The 19,612-nt window shown below is 41.4% G+C and overlaps 1 protein-coding gene across 5 annotated transcripts in view; it reads right to left on the bottom strand.

Moving 5' to 3' along the window:
* Nucleotides 1-18,630, bottom strand: part of LOC149149662 (uncharacterized) — a 483,557-nt gene extending 464,927 nt beyond the window's left edge. For 2 of the 5 annotated variants that reach the window (XM_089439019.1, XM_089439020.1), the window contains exon 1: nucleotides 18,250-18,484. In XM_089439019.1, the coding sequence (XP_089295145.1) occupies nucleotides 18,250-18,322 (73 nt within the window). In that variant the 5' untranslated portion in view covers nucleotides 18,323-18,484. Of the gene's footprint in view, nucleotides 1-18,249; nucleotides 18,540-18,574 lie in introns of those variants that run through there. The other 3 variants (XM_089439017.1, XM_089439016.1, XM_089439018.1) reach the window with 3 other exon arrangements.
* Between the last annotated feature and the right edge of the window lie 982 nt (nucleotides 18,631-19,612).

Raw genomic sequence — 19,612 nt, 5'->3', positions numbered from 1 at the left:
TCAAAGGAGCTCATAGCTTTCTGTAAGAAGGCTGGAATTAAGAGGGAGTTGATAGTTCCATACAATCCATAGCAAAATGGAGTAGCAGAACAAAAGAATCGCTCAATTAAAGAAGGTGTTAGAGCTATATGTTGCATAATCAAGACTTGCCTCAACTTTTGTGGGGTGAAGCATCCAAAACAGTTGTCTACATTCAAAATCGAAGTCCTCACAGATCACTGGACAACATGACTCCTGAAGAAGCATTCACTGGGAAGAAACCAAGGGAAGACCATCTCCGGATATTTGGTTGTCCCATCTACATTCACATTCCAAAAGATAAAAGAAAGAAGTTGGATCCTACAAACATGAAAGGCGCATTTGTTGGCTATAGTAACACTTCAAAGGCATATAGAATCTTCATAAAGGAAAGACACTGAATTGAAGTAAGTTGAGATGTGATCTTTAATGAAAGTGTTGCATATAAGAAATCTAAAGATCTCTCGATTGACTCTTATGATGAAGAACTACCGATATTTGAAGAATGTTCTAGGGAGAAAGAAGATTACAATCATGAAGAAGAAGGTCCCAGTGAACCTGTGCAACAAGTCAACATGCCTGAAAATAGAAAGAGACATAATTGGTTGAAGTCTACTCTTAAGATGCAAAAGGACATGGAACAGCCAAGGGTACATTCTGGGAAAGTAAGAAGCTTAAAAGATATTCAGAGAATGCAGCTTATATGACAAAGTTGATTGAAGCAAAACCATCCACCTTTGAAGATGTTGTCAATCATCAAGAATGGAAAGATGCTATGAATGAAGAATATCAATCAATAATGAAGAATGGAGTTTGGGAAATCATTCCTAGGCCGAAAGACAAATTTGTGTTGACTTCCAAGTGGCTCTACAAGATTAAGCATGCAGCGGATGGAAGTATTGATAAATATAAAGCAAGGTTTGTGGCTAGGGTTTTTTCCCAACAAGAAGGCATTGATTATGAAGAGACATTTGCACCTATAGCTAGATACACGACTATTCAATTGTTGGTCTCTTTAGCAACATCGATGGGATGGAACATCCATCAAATGGGCAACATTCCTGAGTGGCACTATCGATGAAGAAGTCTATATAGAAAAACCCTTGGGATTTTAAGTGAATGATAGGGAGACTCACGTTTGCAGGCTAAAGTGTTGATTTGGGGTAGCATCGGATGTGCTCTAGCCATGAAAATTGGTGGAGAGGCTAAAGCACATGAGATCTCCAAGACCCAGAAATGGTTTGGACAGATTGTACCTAGTTTGGGAGATATTAAAATAATTAATATTTTTAATGGAGTTTGTAAGTCTAAACTTAAGAAAAATAAAATATTAATGGGTATTAATATAAAACTGGGTTAGAAGGTTCCAAAAGTCATGGATCAAGCCAAATCTAATCTTAGCTGTTGATTAGAGATTTAATCTCGGTCGTTGAAGGACTAACGAGAAAAGTATAAGAAGAGGCTTGAGGGTCAGTTGGAGAACACACCAGAGTGATCAGTCATTCATTTTGCTAGAGCGAGGTTTCTAAGCAAAAGTGAATCAGTGATCAGCAGCGAGGGGCAGTGAGTTCTGGGCAGCGAAGCAGAGACAATACTGAGGGACTAGCGTAGAAGCAGGGAGAGCAAAAGCAGCGGCCAGTTCAGGCCACGCAAAGCCCAGTAGAGACAACGCAGAGGCCAAAGGGACTGCGTCATCCACGCAGAGGCTGCTGGAGTGACGCAGAGGCCAGAAGGGCCAGTGCTGAGCTTCAGAGTCGTTGGAGAGGGTTTCATGGGACAGGTTTTCTAAATACCTGTTTCCGAATATAGAGGTATTGTTGCCGTGTATTTTTCTCTGTCGGGTGAGCCAGTTAGGCACCCAGTTGTACTCAAGGAAATACTGCATAATAATAAACCCTCAAAATAGCTGCACCGGTTTTCCCACATTGAGTTTTTTCCTGGGACATTTGTCCAAAAATAACGGTGTCAATTGTGTGTCTGTTTTCTTTCAGCTATTGATCTGTAGATGTTGTGACTGTATTGTGTTTATTTCGGTATTTAAATGTTTTAAATAACTTGTTCAGAATTTACAAGTAGAAGAAATAAACCTGCAAAATACAAATTAATTTTCTAACGGATAGACTTAGAAAATTCAACATGGTATCAGAGCGTGGTTGCAAACCACAGGAAAGTTGAAGGCATCAGCTGAGCAGAGCTTTTGCAGCAGATTCAACGGTCCAGAGTGACAGAGTTGATCCTTGCAGAAAGCGACAAAGGAAGGGTTGACGCAGAGGGACTGTGTCATCAATCTGGGCCTGAGAGAGGCCAGCGTAGAGGCTGAGGAGGGCAGAAGCAGGCTCACGCAGAGGCCAAGAGGGATAACACAGTTGGCTGAGGGAGCTGTTTTGTCAGTGCCGGGGTTGCGCAGAGCTAAGAGACTCAATCCTTCAGTTGCTGGGGCGAAGGTAGTTGTGGGCAGTTTGCAGGAGCGAAGTTCGTGGGGTACTGTGGTCAAAACAGTACCTAACAGAGCAAAACCAAGGTAGAGGGAGTTGCTGCCAAGGCAGATTTCTAGCCAAGGAATCTGAATCAATGTTGCAATTGCACATATGATCAAAGAGGGGCAACTTGATGGTTGGCAGAAGGATTTCCAAGAGGGAAATCGGGACTCAGAGGGAGTCCAGAAGTGAACTTCTAGACAAGAAGTAGAGAGACTCGAAGGAGTCAAACCAAGAACTTCCTGACAGGAAGCAGAGAGACTCAGCAGGAGTCGAACCGAGAACTTTCAGGCGGGAAGTAGAGAGACTCGGAGGAGTCGACAAGAAGAGCAGAGAGATGGTCGTGAATGGGCTGAGAGATCAGGACAGGCTGGACAAAGCGTCCAACTTTGTGGTCTGGAAGGCCAGGATCTTGTCCATTCTAGACAGACATCGTATCAAGGGCTTCGCCTTGAGAGTAATGGCTATCCCAGTTGACCCGGTAGCTAATGAAAGGTACGAGGAGGCAATGGCTAAGGCAAAGTGCATCATCCTTGATGGGGTCAAGGATCATGTGGTCCAACATATTGTCGAGAAGGAAACGGCAAAGGAGGTGTGGGGCACTTTGAAGACATTGTACCAACATACTTCTGTGCAAAGGAAGATGCTCATGGAGAATCAACTAAGGTCATACCAGATGTAGAAGGGAGAGCAAATAGATGTCTTCCTCGGTCGGTTGAAGGAGATCCGTGACCAACTGACTTCCATAGGGGCCACGCCGGATCAGGAGTTGATGGTGAGGACCGCACTTAACGCAGTCTCCGAGGAGTGGGAGACATTTGTCCAAAGCATACTGGGCAGGGCGAGTCTTCCAGATTGGGAAGAATTGTGGGCGGCTCTTTGTCAAGAAGAGATCAGATGGCTGACCAAGATGGGAAGTAGTAGCAAAGGGGTCAGGATCAAGAAGGAAGAGGAAGAGGATGCAGCTTTGGCATCTGCGGGAAAGCAGGAGAAGAGGAAGAAGAAGGACCTCTCCAAGGTCAAGTGCTTCCACTATGGGGAACTAGGTCACTATGCGAACCAGTGTCCGAGGAAGAAGAACAAGGGAGAGGCTTCTGAGTCTAAGGCAGCACCAGCGAAGGCAGAGAAAGAAGTAGAGGAGGATGACGATTGTGCCATGAGTGCTCATGTGCCACTTGAGAAAAAGTGGGGAGACATCGAGTTGTAGTCAGGAGGACTACATGCGATGAGGGGCAGGATCCTTGAGGTACCCAACCTCTTGGATTATACCTTGCTACGGAAGCCCAGAAGAGGAGTAGCACGACCGGCGGATGGAGGTAGAGACGGATGCGGATGAAGCGGCAGAGAGTGCTACAGTGCAAGAGTCCCCGGGCAGCGCAAGGCTCGCAGGCTACAACAATGCGAGAGGCACGGGAGTGTTGCACTATTGCAGGATGGCACAGAAAGGTGTGCAACGGTGCGAGATGCAAGGAGTTGTTGCAGCAACGCAGAGGTCAGTAGAGGGAGCACTTGTTAGCGGCAGAGGGAGCTTCAGCATCGGGAGTGTTTCTAGCCTGACAGGGATGTCAGAAGTTGGGTGGATCAGTTACTTACTTCTTAGTAACTGAGTTGCAGTGCAGTAGCAGTTAGCAGTAGCACAATGCAGCATGATGAGAGGGGGTTGCAGTGCAGATGCAGTGCTGGGAGGATGGACCAGCAGCAACACGGATGCAGAGGGAGCTGTCGTACGGATGCAACAGTGGCAGTGGCAGAGCCATGGGCAGTAGTACCGGATGCAGCAATGCAGAGGATGTTGGGCGGGGAGGCCTAGCATCAGCACAAGGACTGCTGCTAGATAATCAGAGTAATGCTCAGTGAGGAGTATTACTAGAGCACAACCCTCGCTAAGAGGGAGTGTTGATTTGGGGTAGCATCGGATGTGCTCTAGCCATGAAAATTGGTGAAGAGGATAAAGCACATGAGATCTCCAAGACCCAGAAATGGTTTGGACAGATTGTACCCGGTTTGGGAGATATTAAAATAATTAATATGTTTAATGAAGCACCTAAGTCTAAACTTAGGAAAAATAAAATATTAATGGGTATTAATATAAAAGTGGGTTAGAAGGCTCCAAAAGTCATGGATCAAGCCAAATCTAATCTTAGTTGTTGATTAGAGATTTTATCTCGGTCGTTGAAGGACCAACTAGAAAAGTATAAGAAGAGGCTTGAGGGTCAGTTGGAGAACACACCAGAGTGATCAGTCATTCATTTTGCTAGAGCAGGGTTGCTAAGCAAAAGTGAATCAGTGATCAGCAGCGAGGGGCAGTGAGTTCTAAACAGAGAGGCAGAGACAGTACTGAGAGACTAGCGCAGAAGCAGGGAGAGTGAGAGCAGCAGCCAGTTCAAGCCACGCAGAGCCCAACAAAGACAGCACAGAGGCCAGAGGGACTACGTCATCCACGCAGAGGCTGCTGGAGTGACGCAGAGGGTCCCAGAGGCTGCGCAGTGCCTTAGAGGGCTGACGCAAAGGGTCCTGGGGCTGATGCAAAGGCCAGAAGGGCCAGCGCTGAGCTTCAAAGTCGCCGGAGAGAGTTTCTTGGGACAGGTTTTCTGAATACCTGTTTCAGACTATAGAGGAATTGCTATCGTGTATTTTTCTCTGTCGGGTGAGCCGGTTAGGCACCTAGTTGTACTCAAGGAAATACTGCATAATAATAAACCCTCAGAATAGCTGCACCGGTTTTCCCACATTGGGTTTTTTCCGGGGACATTTGTCCAAAAATAACGGTGTCACTTGTGTGTTTGTTTTCTTTCAGTTGTTGATCTGTAGATGTTGTGACTGTATTGTGTTTATTTCGGTATTTAAATGTTTTAAATAACTTGTTCAAAATTTACAAGTAGAAGAAATAAACTAGCAGAATACAGATTAATTTTCTAACAGATAGACTTAGAAAATTCAACATAAAGAAACACTTTATGGCCTTAAGCAAGCTCCAAGGGCTTGGTATGCAAGGATAGACACGTACCTACGAAGACTGGGCTTCTCAAAGAGTTTTGTTGATCTGAATCTCTATATCAAGGTAGTGGAGAATGAACCTGTAATCATTCTCCTCTATGTGGATGATCTTCTCGTAACAGGTGTAGAAGGTCGTAACAAGAATGCAAGAAGCATTTGGTAGAAATTCGATATGAAGGATCTAGGGTTGATGCATTATTACTTGGGGTTGGAAGTTTGGCGAGGACCTAGTGAGATATATGTGATTAAGATGTTGCAGAGGTTTGACATGATGGATTGCAAACCTATGACAACCCCCGTGATTACAAATTTGAAGAGGCTAAGAAGTTATGATTCAAGCCCTGTGGATCCCACCAAGTATAAACAATTGGTTGGCTCTCTAATGTATCTAGTAAACACTCGACCAGACATTTGTTTTGTAGTGAATATTCTCAGTTAGTTTCAGATAGAGCCCAAGTATGACCATTGGATAGCAGCCAAGCATATACTGAGATATCTGCGAGAAACAATCCATTACTGCTTGAAGTATGATAGAAAGAATGACGTCCAATTGATTGGATATACAAATTCTGATTGGCGAAGCAGTGAGACAAATGGAAGAAGTACTACTGGAGGATGTTTCAGTTTGGGATCCCCTATGATATCATGGATGAGTAGAAAGCAAGAGTCAATTGCTTTGAGTAGTGTTGAAGTTGAATACATTGCAGCGTGTGAAGTAAGTAGGGAAGTTGTCTGGTTGAGGAAGCTGTTGTATGACCTGTTTGAAGGACCGATGGACCCTGCGGTTATAGTTATACATTGTGATAACACCAATTGCATAAGGTTGTCTAAAGACCCAGTGTTCCATGGAAAGACAAAGCACATAAATAACAAGTATCATTACATATGAAAGCTAGTGCAAGATGGAGTGTTGCAGCTACAATATATCTCCACTGATGAGCAGGTAGCTGACATTTTGACAAAATCTCTTCCTAATAAGAAGCTTGTGTATTTGAGAGACAAGATTGGATTGGTTGATATCTCCTCCCTAGTTGAGAGGGAGAGATAGACACATCATTCTTGTCTTCACTTTGTGAAGAAAGAATGGAGGATTGGGTAAGCATTTGGTTTCCAATACTCTTTGAGGATGAGGTAGGGCATCCAATAGGTAAGAGTAGTCAAAGAGGAAATTCCTTGAGGATGTGTTATTCCAAGACAGGAATTGTCCTAAAAGGATATACCCGTTGAACACCCAGGTTAGGTAGGTTGAAATGTAACTAGGTTCGGTCTTCATAATGACATGTGTAATTGTGGTTTTATGTAATTGATGAAAAGAAGAAAACTAAAATTATTATTGTAGTGCTTGTCTCATGGGTTTCATGAGCAAGGAATTTTATTTTAGTAATGGCTCCCATTGTGAGCCTTTAGGATTTGTCATCTAGTCATAAAAGTCAATTTGAGTCTATGTCATGTATGAAGGACCCTTCTTGGGCATATTACACTTATGTATGAGTCAATAGAAATGTCAAGTAGCCCTCCAAGACAAGCACAAGGCATCCCTCTTCAAGTCAGCTTCAAATGGAATTAATTAACTCCTCCAAACAGTCATGTCGGCTCACCCTATTCATGTCGGCTTATTATAGAGGCAAACCACTATAAATAGGGTCATCCGAATTTCATTTAGACATAGGGATTTTCGGTGATCAAGTCTGAAATGTGAGGTACAAAAAAACAGTGCGAAGGTGATCAAGAAAGAGCCTAAGGATCAGTGAAGGGAGAAGGAAGTCTTGGGTCTGTTTTTGGGTATTGTAGTTGTCACTTGTGCAAAAAAGAAGTAACCATTTGTTGCAGCAAGTCCGAGTTTCAGAGGCAACCAGATTAAAGTCATAAGGAAGGCCGAGTTGCCAAAGAAGTATCCTCCACCTCAAGCGAAGGAGATTAAGGACTGTCATCTACACGTGCAAGGGTTTTGATTTAGGGTCAAAATGTTGCAGGCCTGAAACAGAGGAAAGAAAGCCTAGATCTAAAAGGAAGTCGAAGCAGAAGGAAGGAGCAGGCAGTTGACCATCGTTGATTCAAGAGGGCAAGATAGGAAGCTTGGTGTCTTGGTCTTGGAGAGGTCTAATAGGTCAAGGGTCTTGGTCTTGGTATTCGTCAATTGGAATCTCTATAAGAAGAAGAATTTGTTCGGGTTTTCCTCTCAAAGAGTGAGAGGTTTTGGCCCTGGTTGATAGCCTATATTCTGTGTCTCTTGTCTCTTTATGGTGTATGCATTGGTAATTGTTTGATGAAGAAGAACACTAATAACTTAAGTAAAAGAAGATCCTAATCTAAAGAAGTAAAAAGCACTCACAAGCAATTACTAATAGAAGAGAAATCACATAATAACTATGCCCTAGATTTCTCAACAGAGTATGTACCTTGAGAGACAATGATGATGGTGTCTATCAGTCATGTGTCTCGCCAACATTGTGCTCCGATCTTGTGGAGAGATAGAGATGTTAGTCAAGGCCTTGCTATGAGACAATGTTGGTTGGTATGATAAGATGCAATGAGATAAGTTGAAATAATAACTTATGATATGGCGTACCAATCCGACTCTTCTTACGAGATCTCTTCAGTTTGAGAATGTTCATGTACCATTATGAATACCTCCCTAGTTAAGAGGGAGGTTAAAATATGTAACTAGGTTCGGTCTTCATAAATATGAAATGTACTATTGATTCTGTATATTGTAAAAAGAAAGAAAAATTATTATTGTTATTTTTTTGTAGCATGGGTTTCATGCTCAAGGTCTTTTTCTATAGAGGTCAAGCACCCATTGGGTGCTTTTAGGGTTTGTCATAGAGTCAAGAAGTCAATAGAGTCATCATCATATGAAAAAGACCCCATTGGGCATACTGTAACATGTCAAAAGAATTATTTTTGTATTTAACGTGTCAAACCCCTCCAAAACCAAGTCGATCTGGTAGCTAAGAAGACACACCATACAATGCCACTAGCCTCAGGAGAAGGAGAAGTGTGATACTCCATAGTGTTGATTCTGAGGAAGTACAAGAGGAAGCCTAGAGATCCAAATCTGCCAGGAAGATTAAGCACCGATTTAGGGCAGATCTGCTAGATCAGATCCAAGTCAATTGTATTTTCTCAGCTGGACCATTACTCCAAGATGGGAGCCCAAGTAGGCTCTAATTCATTGTTAATAATAAATTGATTTGATTGGGCAGAATCTATTTGTCTCATTATAATTTTGATTGGTATATTTACTTCTGCTTAATTTTATTGTGTTAGAAACCTAGCTATGTATTTGTTAATTTTAGTTAACATGTTCTTTGATTAGGACAATTACTTCAATGTTCCATTATAGCCCAATTAACAATTCCATTTCATTTCCATTAGCAATCACATAAAGCATTATCACATTGACAGTAATTGTAGAAAGAACAATAAACAAATGCAGAAGACTAGCCAAGACAAGAGAACACAAGAATTTGGCTCAAGCCAAGGAAAAACCCCAACATTGGGAAAACCCTTGATCAATTCTTCTTATTATAAATATCAAAAGTTTAGCAAAAAGAGAGAGAGTACAATAATACAAAGTCAAAGTCAAAATTGACTTGCCAATTGATGATTCAATACCACTGTCCAAAACAGCCCAGACAAATCTACAATTTTTCCCTCAGTCAAACAGCAATAGTGCGTGTGCCCTAACCAGTCAACAGTCAAGGGTCAAAACAGTGCCTTAGCAGATTGGTCAAAGGTCTTCCAACTCAACCTCCTTAGTTGGTCAACTAGTAGTCAAAACAGTCCAATTCTGAGTAATCAAACTTGGTCAATGTATAGAAGAAGCCTGTGATCAAAGTCTATAATTGGTCTACAGTCAAAGTGCCCAGACTACCTCGATTTTTGTGCCCTCCAATGTGGCCTAGAGAAACAAAAAGAATCCCAAGAAAATTGCAATCAAAATCAGTGAAACAGCCCTTGGTCAACATTGGTCAAAGCCCTGCAACAGATTTGAAATTCGGCTCAAACATAGAAGACAGTTGTCCTTCACACGTGTGAGAGATTCCTGCAATATTTGAGCTAAACGAACCAATCCGATGAAGAGAGAGAAGAATGTGTTGAGTTGATGAGGTGCCAAACAAGGTTGGAGGTCTCTTCTATTTATATGAGTCAATGTGGGTCAAAGCACATGTCTCTTAGGCTTCATGAGCCTACATAAGGGTGTGGTCGACCTTGACAATTTGCACATGTGTGGGCATCACTTCAAAAAAATATTTCTCCTTGTCTGATTTTAGTGATCTTTAGGTTGATTTTGGTCCTCTCAAAAAGAGGAATTCAATGCAATAATTATCTCCATCAAATGAGTTGCCCAAAGTGGAATTTGACCCTAGTTGCCAATTTTAACACTCCCTCTCAACTAGGGAGAATTCCACCTGCCAATCCATCCATCATCATGCCATCCTGTCATCATGTACAATCTTTGCATCTTGTCTCAACTCTGCTAAACATTGATATAGATAATAAGAAGAATCGATCAAGAGTGAGTCACAAGACCTTACCACTCTCCACTGACAAAAGTCAGTCCACATAACCAGGGGTAGAACCCCAATCTGACTTGATCCTGAGCGATCAAGTTGTTGAACATCATGCATCCTAGACATAGGGAGTATGACAGTACACGATGTGTCCATTTGTAGTGCTATGGTCCCTATCCTCTTTTCCCAACTCATTGGCCAGATGAGAGGTACTTCCCAAGAATCTCGGACTACATGGGTAGGATGTATGTTGGGGCATCCACAAGAGAAGGTGAACCACTAATCCTATGCATATGTCATCAATCGTAAGGGAAGGTGAACCACTCACCCTACACACATGTCAACCATAGATGACTATAGATGAGTGATAAATCAACCAAAAGAGCTCGATCTTGATATTAATATGTGCACAATACCTTGGCTTCTTCATGAAGTTTTAGGCCTCCTAATAAATACTTATGCTTAAAACTAGAGTTTTCCAAACAGGCCTGTAAGACCTCTAATCAACTCGGATATACTAGCTTTCTTTGCTAATCGAAAGGGTTTCTTCTAAATGAAACCCCAAACATAATCTTGCTCACCCACATTGCTCAGAGGTTCGGATTTCTTTATTAGTGATTATAGGCCATACAATGGACTCGTCATCTATAAGTCATGAAACCAACCTCTCGGACCTTGAGAACAAAGCCTTTAGGCTTTCAAAACCTTACGAATTTTATGCACAATCCTGAAGCCTTAACATTATGATTAGGGCTTGCAATTATGCCCATATTTTGTATTATTTTCCTTCTAGGAACTCAGTCTAGGTATGCCATTGTCTTTTGATGTGATGAGGTCTTACTTTAGTGATCTTCTTTCCTTGCTAGGATTTGCAACATAGTTTTTGCAATAAGAGTTTGCAAATGTGCCCTCATAGTTCAATACTTCATGTTGTCTTATCTTTGAAGAGGGAGGAGGCCATGGAGACTTGTCAACAAACTTCTTAGTGATTGCTTTCTCTCTTGCTTGGCCCTGTCCTCACCTAAGCTCTAATTCCATGTTAATTTTAGTTAACATGTTCTTTACTTAGGACAATTACTTCAATGTTCCATATTAGCCCAATTAACGATTCCATTTCATTTCCATTAGCAATCACATAAACCAATATCGCATTGACAGTAATTGTAGAAAGAAAAATAAACAAATGCAGAAGACAAGCCAAGACAAGAGAATACAAGTATTTGGCTCAAGGCAGGGAAAACCCTTGATCAATTCTTCTTATTATAAATATCAAAAGTTTAGCACAGAGGGAGAGTACAATAATACAAAGTCAAAGTCAAAATAGACTTGCCAATTGATGATCCAATACCACTATCCAAAACAGCCCAGACAAATCTGCAATTTTGCCCTCAGTCAAATAGTAGCAGTGTGTGTGCCCTAACTAGTCAACGGTCAAGAGTCAAAACAATGCCTTAGCAGCTCAGTCAAAGGTCTTCCAACTCGGCCTCCTTAGCTGGTCAACCAACAATCAAAACAGTTCAATTCTAAGTAGTCAAACTTGGTAAACGGATAGAAGAAGCCCGCAGTCAAAGTCTGCAATTGGTCTATGGTCAAAGTTCCTAGACTACCTCAATTTTTGCGACCTCCAATGCAGCCTAGAGAAACATAAAGAATCCCAAGAAAATCACAATCAAAATCAGTGAAACAACCCTTGGTCAACGTTGGTCAAAGCCCTACAACATATCTGAAATTAGACTCAAACAGAAAAGACACATGTCCTTCGCACATGTGAGAGATTTTTGCAATCTTTGAGTTGAACAAACCAATCAGATGAGGAGAGAGAAAAATGTGTTGAGTTGATGAGGTGCCAAATGAGGTTGGAGGTCTCTTCTATTCATATGACTCAATGTGGGTCAAAAGACATGTCTCTTGGGCTTCATGAGCCTACATGATAGTGTGGCCAACCTTGACAATTTGAACATGTGTGGGCATCACTTCAAAAACATATTTCTCCTTTTCCGATTTTAGTGATCTTTAGGTCGATTTTGGTCCTCTCAAAAAGAGGAATTCAATGCAATAATTCTCTCCATCAAATGAGTTGTCCAAACTGGAATTTGACCCTAGTTGCCAATTTTAACAATATTTAATCAATAAATCAGTTTTCTGTTAGAAATTAAGTACTAGATGTTAGGTTTGTAGAAAATCTAACATGGTATCCGAGCTTAAACTCTTAACCAATCTCAGACCCAGGTGCCAGGTTTGTATTGGATAATTGAGGGCCAAGTCTGGCAGCGATCATACAAAGGCGAGAATATTTTTTAGGTGGTCGAAGGATCTCAATAGGAACATGACAAGAAAAGAGAAAAAAATCATGGGGGCTGAAATTCTAAAGGTTGAATAAAATAAAAAGTAAAAAATAAGTGAGGGTCGTGGGTCACCGACAGGCCTAATGGCCCACCTAGCCACCATAGCAGTCAGGTAATCGCTAGAGCCGCTCGACCAACAGCATTGCATGCAGGGGGTCTAGGGATTTAACGCGAAAGGTTGTTGGCTAATGAGAACGTGGACTGCGATGGCACCAAGAGCCTATCTAGGTCAAGGTGCAATGGTGGTCGAAAACGCAAGCCATGAAGAGAAGTTGGAGCTGCCAAGGGCAAACAAGCACACCTGCCCTGAAAAGAACGATTTGATGACTATAGGTAGATTGAGCACACAAGCAAAGAACATGTGCCACAGAGATCACATGGGTGCAAGGCGCAAACTCGGTGTAGCGTTGACTTGTGTAAAGTCGAGCCAAGCTATCCATCGTGGATTTGGAAGCCTTGTGGCATTGCTACATGCTAAGAAGTTGTGTCATGCTCAATTATCACAGTGACATGGATCTTGCATGTTCCAGGTTCAAGTGTGTGTGGGAGCATGAAGTGAGGAAGAGTTGTGTTGGAACGAGAAGATAAGTCTCCTAGCAAAGAATAGGCACCAGCCAACAAAGTTGTTGCAGGTCGAGGATAGCCGCGTGAAGAGGAGTTGCCACAAGAAAGTGCAGCAGGCACAAAGGCGGCATGGTTCGAACAGACAACGAGTCGACAAAAGGCATGAATAGGCGAATGGAATGTGCATCGGCAGGAGAACAAGACACCGAGACACAACAGGTTTAGCCGTCGGGAGGTGGACAAGATGGTCAATAGTGCATTGTTAGATTTTGTAGCTTGGACAAGTGTTCTAGTCTCGACTCTCACAACGCGTCAATGAGGCTAAGAGCACAAGAGGATTAATTATCTCCAAGCCCAGTTTATTTTTCTAAGGGAAAATGTCTTAATTAGATTATTAACCAATTTTTAATTATTTTCCTAAGTCTAACTTAGGGAAAATCGTTAATTAATCAGTATTAATTGAGACAAGTCGATTTCTCTCTAGTGCAATCTAGAAAAGTAACTTGATGGAGTCAAGATGATCTTAGCCATCAATCGTGATTAGATCTTGGTCGTTGATTGCTCAACGAGAGATTATAAGAGGAAGTCGATGGGCATCTTAGAGACACAGTTTGATTAAGCAAGGGCGCAATGATAGCATGGGACACTAGCGAGGGTTTCAGCAGTGATTAAGGAGATTTGGCGGAAAAATTGCTTCACAGTGATTCCCAGTTTCTCTGAGACAAAGGACGTTGAAGTATTTTGCAAAGAGTTGATTTTCTGTAGTGGTGCGAATTGCCAAAAGGAGGTTGATTTGCCAGAGCAAGGAAAAATTTGCAAGAGAAGTCGAATTGCAGGAGGAAAGCCGAGTTTGCCAGTGAAGATCAATTTTCTAGTGGAGGCTGAATTATTTCTCCAGGGAGCGCGAGTTGCCAATGGAGTTCGAGTTTTCTCCAAGCCGCACATGTTAGCCGAGTTGAGGTTGTACAAGAGGGCCAAATTAATTCTAAGAGGTTAAATTCCTTCCAAGAGATCGAATTAGGTTACATAAGTGAAGAAAATAATTTGTCAAAGCTTTGCCATTTTACTGCAAGCAGTTTATGTAATTTTCAATTACAGATTTGTTGAAGAAGAATAAAACCCTCATCTGCATAATTGGTCTTCCCCACATTGGGGATTTTCCAGGGACAATTTGTCCAAAAATCTCGATGTCTATTTTTATGTGTTTTCTCAATTCCTGTGATTTGTTTAATTGGTGAAATTTGCAGTCGTGTTTTATTCAATATTTGCAGTAAATTATTTTGCTGGGACAAATAATCGTTAAAAGATAAGAGAATTTTCACACACATTAGAGAGTCGAGCTAGAAAGCCACGCAAAGAACTTACTGCCACTTTCTTAGCACACTAGTCGACAAACGTGAAGCTAGGTGTTGGATACAGTAAAGGACAGGTTGTGCAGGGTTTGCTGAAAGGAGGATGCAACAGAGTGCAACAACAGTCATTGTTGCATAGATCAAATCGTTGTCGTTGTAGGAGTATCCACCGATCACAAGACCATATGTGCAGCAAGTTGGGTGGTCGGACCATGACAGAGCACGCACAAGCAAAGGTAAGTTAGAGTATTTCGCTAGTTGGAGAGTGTGTGGATGATCAGGAACAGGCCCAGAAGTGGCCACAGCTGAGTGCCACGGAAGTAGAAACCGACAAGGCCACATGCACTGCAAGAAAAAGCAGTCAAGTGCATAGGTGTAGTAGCACACAAGCTGCAGAGAAACCAGGCTGAGACTGTGAGCAAGACTGCAGATAAGGTTGCATGAGGCAGTTGTCGAGATTGGGTTGTGGAAGTCAAGTCTAGTGCAAGTAATACCACATAGTAGTGTGAAAGACCGTGCCATGAGCAAGGTATCGCGCTAGGCATGATCGAGTAACTACAAGATGCAGTAGCCAGCAAGGAGTCGTTGGACAGGGGCTCTACCACAACAAGATGTGAGTGTGGCAAGATTTAGCCAACAGAGCATGGCACGAAGGACAGTACCAGTAGTGTAACCAGCAGGATTGGTAAAGGTCAACCCTCAAAGGGAGAGAGGGAGACCACACCAGTCGAGGGATTGGCAGTAGAGTTTGTGGGTGTCTGAAAGGACCAAGACAAACCCATACCAGTGTTAGAAGGACTTAGCACAAGAGCAATGGCAAGAAGCATCGCAGTGAAAAAGAACAAGGAGCAAGAGGCTCTGAAGGTTGAGTAGCTCAAAGGGAGTCAGCCTAGTTCAGCCTTCAGGTAGGGAGGAGCAACCCACAAATTACTCCAATTTTGTTAAGAAGGTCTCTTGCTACTAGATGACCTTATGGGATGTTCAAGAGCAAGAGGTTTCTAGGAACAATGCAAAGGGGAGTTAGACTTCGAGGACCTTTCCAGACCAGGTGGCAAAGAAGACTTCTAGTTCAAAGGGAGTAGCCAAAGCAGCGAATACAAGTCCAAGATTGAAGAAAGTTCTAGGGAGCAAAAGAACATCCCTTGCTAAGAGGGAGTGTTGATTTTTGAAGCTCAGACAAGTACTTCTGCATAGACCTAAGTGTCTAGGCACGCATGAGTCGCCCACAAGATCTCCCTAGGATACTTGCTCTAGGTTGAGCAAGTTGCTCTGTAACTTAGAATAAACACATATTAGTATGTTGGCTTATTAAGCTAACAAAAACTTAGGAAAATTAAAGTAATTTATTTTAATGATTTTTTTTTATTCTTAGTCGTTGATCTCAAGTGAGGCAAGATCTAATCTTGATCGTTAATCACTTTGAGATTAAAGTTAGGGTTAGGGATTTAGCTCGAGCAAAGCTAGGGAGAGGAAGAAAACACACCATACAGCGACGCCAACCTCGATTAAAGTTGGGATTAGGGATTTAGCTCAAGCAAAGCTAGGGAGAGGAAGAAAACACACCATACAGCGACGCCAACCTCGAGAGGAGGAGTGTGATACTCCAGAGTGTTGGGTCCAAGAAAGTACAGGAGGGAGCCTCGAGATCTAGATCGAGCACCAATCTAGGGCAAATATGTTGGATCAGATCCACGTCATTTGTATTTTCTCAATTGAGCCATTATCCTAGGACAGAAGCCCAAGTAGGTTATGAATCATTGTTAATGATGAACTGACTTGATTGGGAAGAATTTGTTTGTGCTATTGTGGTTGTGTATTAATTAGTAGATCAGTTTTCTGCTAGGAATTAAGTACAAGGTGTTAGGTTTGCAAGAAATCTAACAACTCCAAAGTACTTTAGACTATAGAGTAGTGAGACCTCACATCTCCCCTCAACCTCACCCCAAGAAAACAACCAATATCATCGAGGTTGGTTCGGAGGTGCCAAACCAAACATCAAACCACACATCTTCATAGCAATAATGAAACAATTCAAGACAAATCCAAATCAAGGTGCCTCTCACCCATCAAATTACCTTCCAGCTTCAACCAAGTGGCCAAAGATGTATATGAAGTTCTTTCCTTTGACCTTGGACGGTAGGGGAAAAGGGCTCCTAGCTCCTTTCACGTATGAGTTCAATAATCAATAGCTTTATAGTATTTTATAATTTAAAAAATTTTACTTTTATTTGCATTTTGATTTGTTCTCTCAAGCTTTCAAATATCTACGATTAAGTTAGATTAACATAACGTTAATTTTGCTTCATAGGTGAGTAGTTAATATTCATCCGAGGAAACTAGAGTGTATACACCTATATCCATTCAAAAAAGTGAAATATATTAGCCACACAAAAGGCACAATATTTGGTGTTCGTACACTCAAAGCTGTGCCTACTATCTCCATAGCGACTAGAGTACCAAATACGACTCACTACAATGTACGATTATGTCAGCTCACAAAACGATGGAGGTGACAAACTTCCACTCAAGTTGTTGTAAGGCAATGTTGAAGACATTCTAGACAACACCAAGCAGCTTGTTGACTAATTTAGTGGAGGATTTAAATTAGATTTATTTCATTTTCTTACTTAAAGTCAAATGACATATGAACATTGACATATTTTAATATAATTGCAAACGATTATTTATTTTATTTTTGCAACTGTCATTGTCTGAACTGTGAACATGAATATGGTATATAATTATAAGCAACTGCCATGTTATAAATGATTATATCTTTAGAATTTTGTATTGTGGATACCACTAGAAATGCATGTGTGAATATGTCTAGCCTGTAGGTATACAATCAGTACGTTTTTTATATGCAAAAGTTAAAGCCTTCTAGACTCCATTTCCCATATCATTCTCGTTTCTCGTTCCATTGCCTGCTTCCCGTTTCTGGTAAATAAGCTGATTACGGAACTGTTAACAACTTCCAGTATTCTGTATATGTTGAAATGTGTTCCTTGAATAATCATGTTTGTAATATTTCACACTACATTGTTGAGTGGAAAAGAAGTATCTGAATGCCACTGTAAAACACCGTGGAAAAACTGTAGAAACACCAAGGATCTCAAGACCATTAATTATTGTCATGAAGAAGAGCACCTATATTTGTTGCAGACACTATATCTTTAGAGGCATATAACATCTTCAAATTTTTAGGGCATAAACAGTTGCCAGAATTTCCAAGGATGAACAAGGAAGGTTGCTTAGGAAAACGGCCTGACATGTATCGAACATATTCTTGCTCATTGCACTATCGAAATTTGTTATCATGCCCACCTTTAAACTTTACCACAACTAAGACAAAATGGCGCAGCATGACTTCATTGGGTAAAAGCTTTAAAAGGTGGAAAAAACACAGGAACCCTGGTTTGCAGCTTCCTCGCTTCCTCCAAATATCAGGAACGCCCCTTTTATGAAAAGTCTAAGTAGTTCAAGATCATAAAGATAATAGCTATAAGTACATATATGCACTTTTGCCAATTGCATCAGTGTCATGTTTATGTTTTCGAGACATACACTATCTCTCTGCCTGTCTCCCTCTATAGAAAGAGGGAGGCTGGCTGACTGACAGACATTTTTGCAGATAAGATGCCATATGAAGTTTATGAAGTGCGAAACTCAATCTGAGTTACACATGTTGAAAGCATCACTGACTGTATAGTTAAGTTCCAAATGCATACATACATTTTTAAAATTATTCGCAAATAAAAGAGAAAAAGGGCACCCAATTTGAATAGGGCCTCTGCCCCAACCTGCTTTACTCCATTGTAACTGACCCTAATAAACACAGGTTATAACTTATTTACAAGTAGGCAGCCCCTGGCCTTGCCCCAAAAATGAAATGTGAAGTTCGTTATGTAACACGCCGTTTGTAAAATGGAGGAAAGTATGGACAACTGGTGAAAGAAGTGGGGTGGAATGCCATACTTACTTGCCAACACGAGACGAAAATGGTTTTCTCTCGAACGAAGGATCATGCGAGACGGTCGCAACAGTACAGCCATTTGACCTTCTGCTTCAAAAAAACGCGAGGGAAATGAGCTTGAATTCAACGCAGGAGCTGAAACAAAAATGCAAAGTGTATTTACGATTTCAAAGACTTTCGCTGTTATTCTAGGCACTCGTTCATGTCACCAGGAGGGGCGTTCTACAAAAATGCAAAGTGCATTTACGATTTCAAAGACTTTCGCTGTTATTCTAGGCACTCGTTCATGTCACCAGGAGGGGCGTTCTACAAAAATGCAAAGTGCATTTACGATTTCAAAGACTTTCGATGTTACTCAAGGCACTCGTTCATATCACCAAACGCAAGTAGAGTTCCTTTGAACTCTAACTTTTGAATTAAAGCCTTACATCAAATTGGAAATAATATTAAAGCTTAAGATATAAATTGGAAATAATGTTACACCTTCTAAATGGTTTGACTATGTAAGATAACTCTATCAGCAGGATCCCAAGGTTGACCCTCCCCCTTTGGTCAACACTGATACTGAACTCTTCACGGTACAAGAGGTAGAGATGGGTATCAAGAAGTTGGGTGTTGGAAAAGCAAAAGACTTCGTTGAACTCCTAGCAGAATATTTAAAGTGGGGCTCAAAGGTTCTTGAACCTCACATTACAAAAATCTTCGACAACATCATACAACAAGGGTTCCCCACAGATTGGACAACTAGTCTAGCAATACCTCTTTTCAAGAGTGGTGACATCAATAATCCCTCCAATTATAAGACCATCATGATAAACCCTTTGTTTGCAAAGCTATTTGGAAGCATGCAAGAAAACAAAATTAGCAAGTGGGCAGAAAAAAAGATAAGCGTGCTAACGGCAAGCAGGTTTTAGACCTAAACATTCCACAGTTGATCATTGTATAACTTTATGGCACATCATTGAAAAAGTTTGGGAGAAAAAGGAAGAAGTCTTTTATTGCTTTGTTGATTTCTAAAAAGTGTTTGACTCGGTTCCCAGGGATAAGCTTTGGCACAGAATGGAGGAACTCGAGGTTCCTAAACATTTGAGAGCAACTATGCATAGGCTGTGTGAAGAGGTTAAAGTCAAAATTAGAACTTCAGCAGGATTTCTGAAAGTTTTAGAAGCAATATCGGGGTCAAGCAAGGTTGCCCACTTTCTCCTACCCTTTTTGGTTTATATATTGACAAGCTTGAGGAGTGGTTAAATTCGCAAGGGGGTGATGGTATCTATTTGAGCAAGTTTGTTATAAGGCTTCTTTTGTATGCAGATGACCTTATTTTGATTGCTAAATCGGCTCTTGGTTTGCAAGAGCACTTACTATCCCT

Source organism: Pinus tabuliformis, chromosome 9 (genome assembly GCF_031772625.1).
Source record: "Pinus tabuliformis cultivar Carrire ecotype Pingquan chromosome 9, CPIR1, whole genome shotgun sequence".
Lineage (NCBI taxonomy): Eukaryota > Viridiplantae > Streptophyta > Pinopsida > Pinales > Pinaceae > Pinus > Pinus tabuliformis.
Note: the sequence above shows the minus strand (reverse complement) of the source record. Positions and strands in the feature narration are given on the sequence as shown.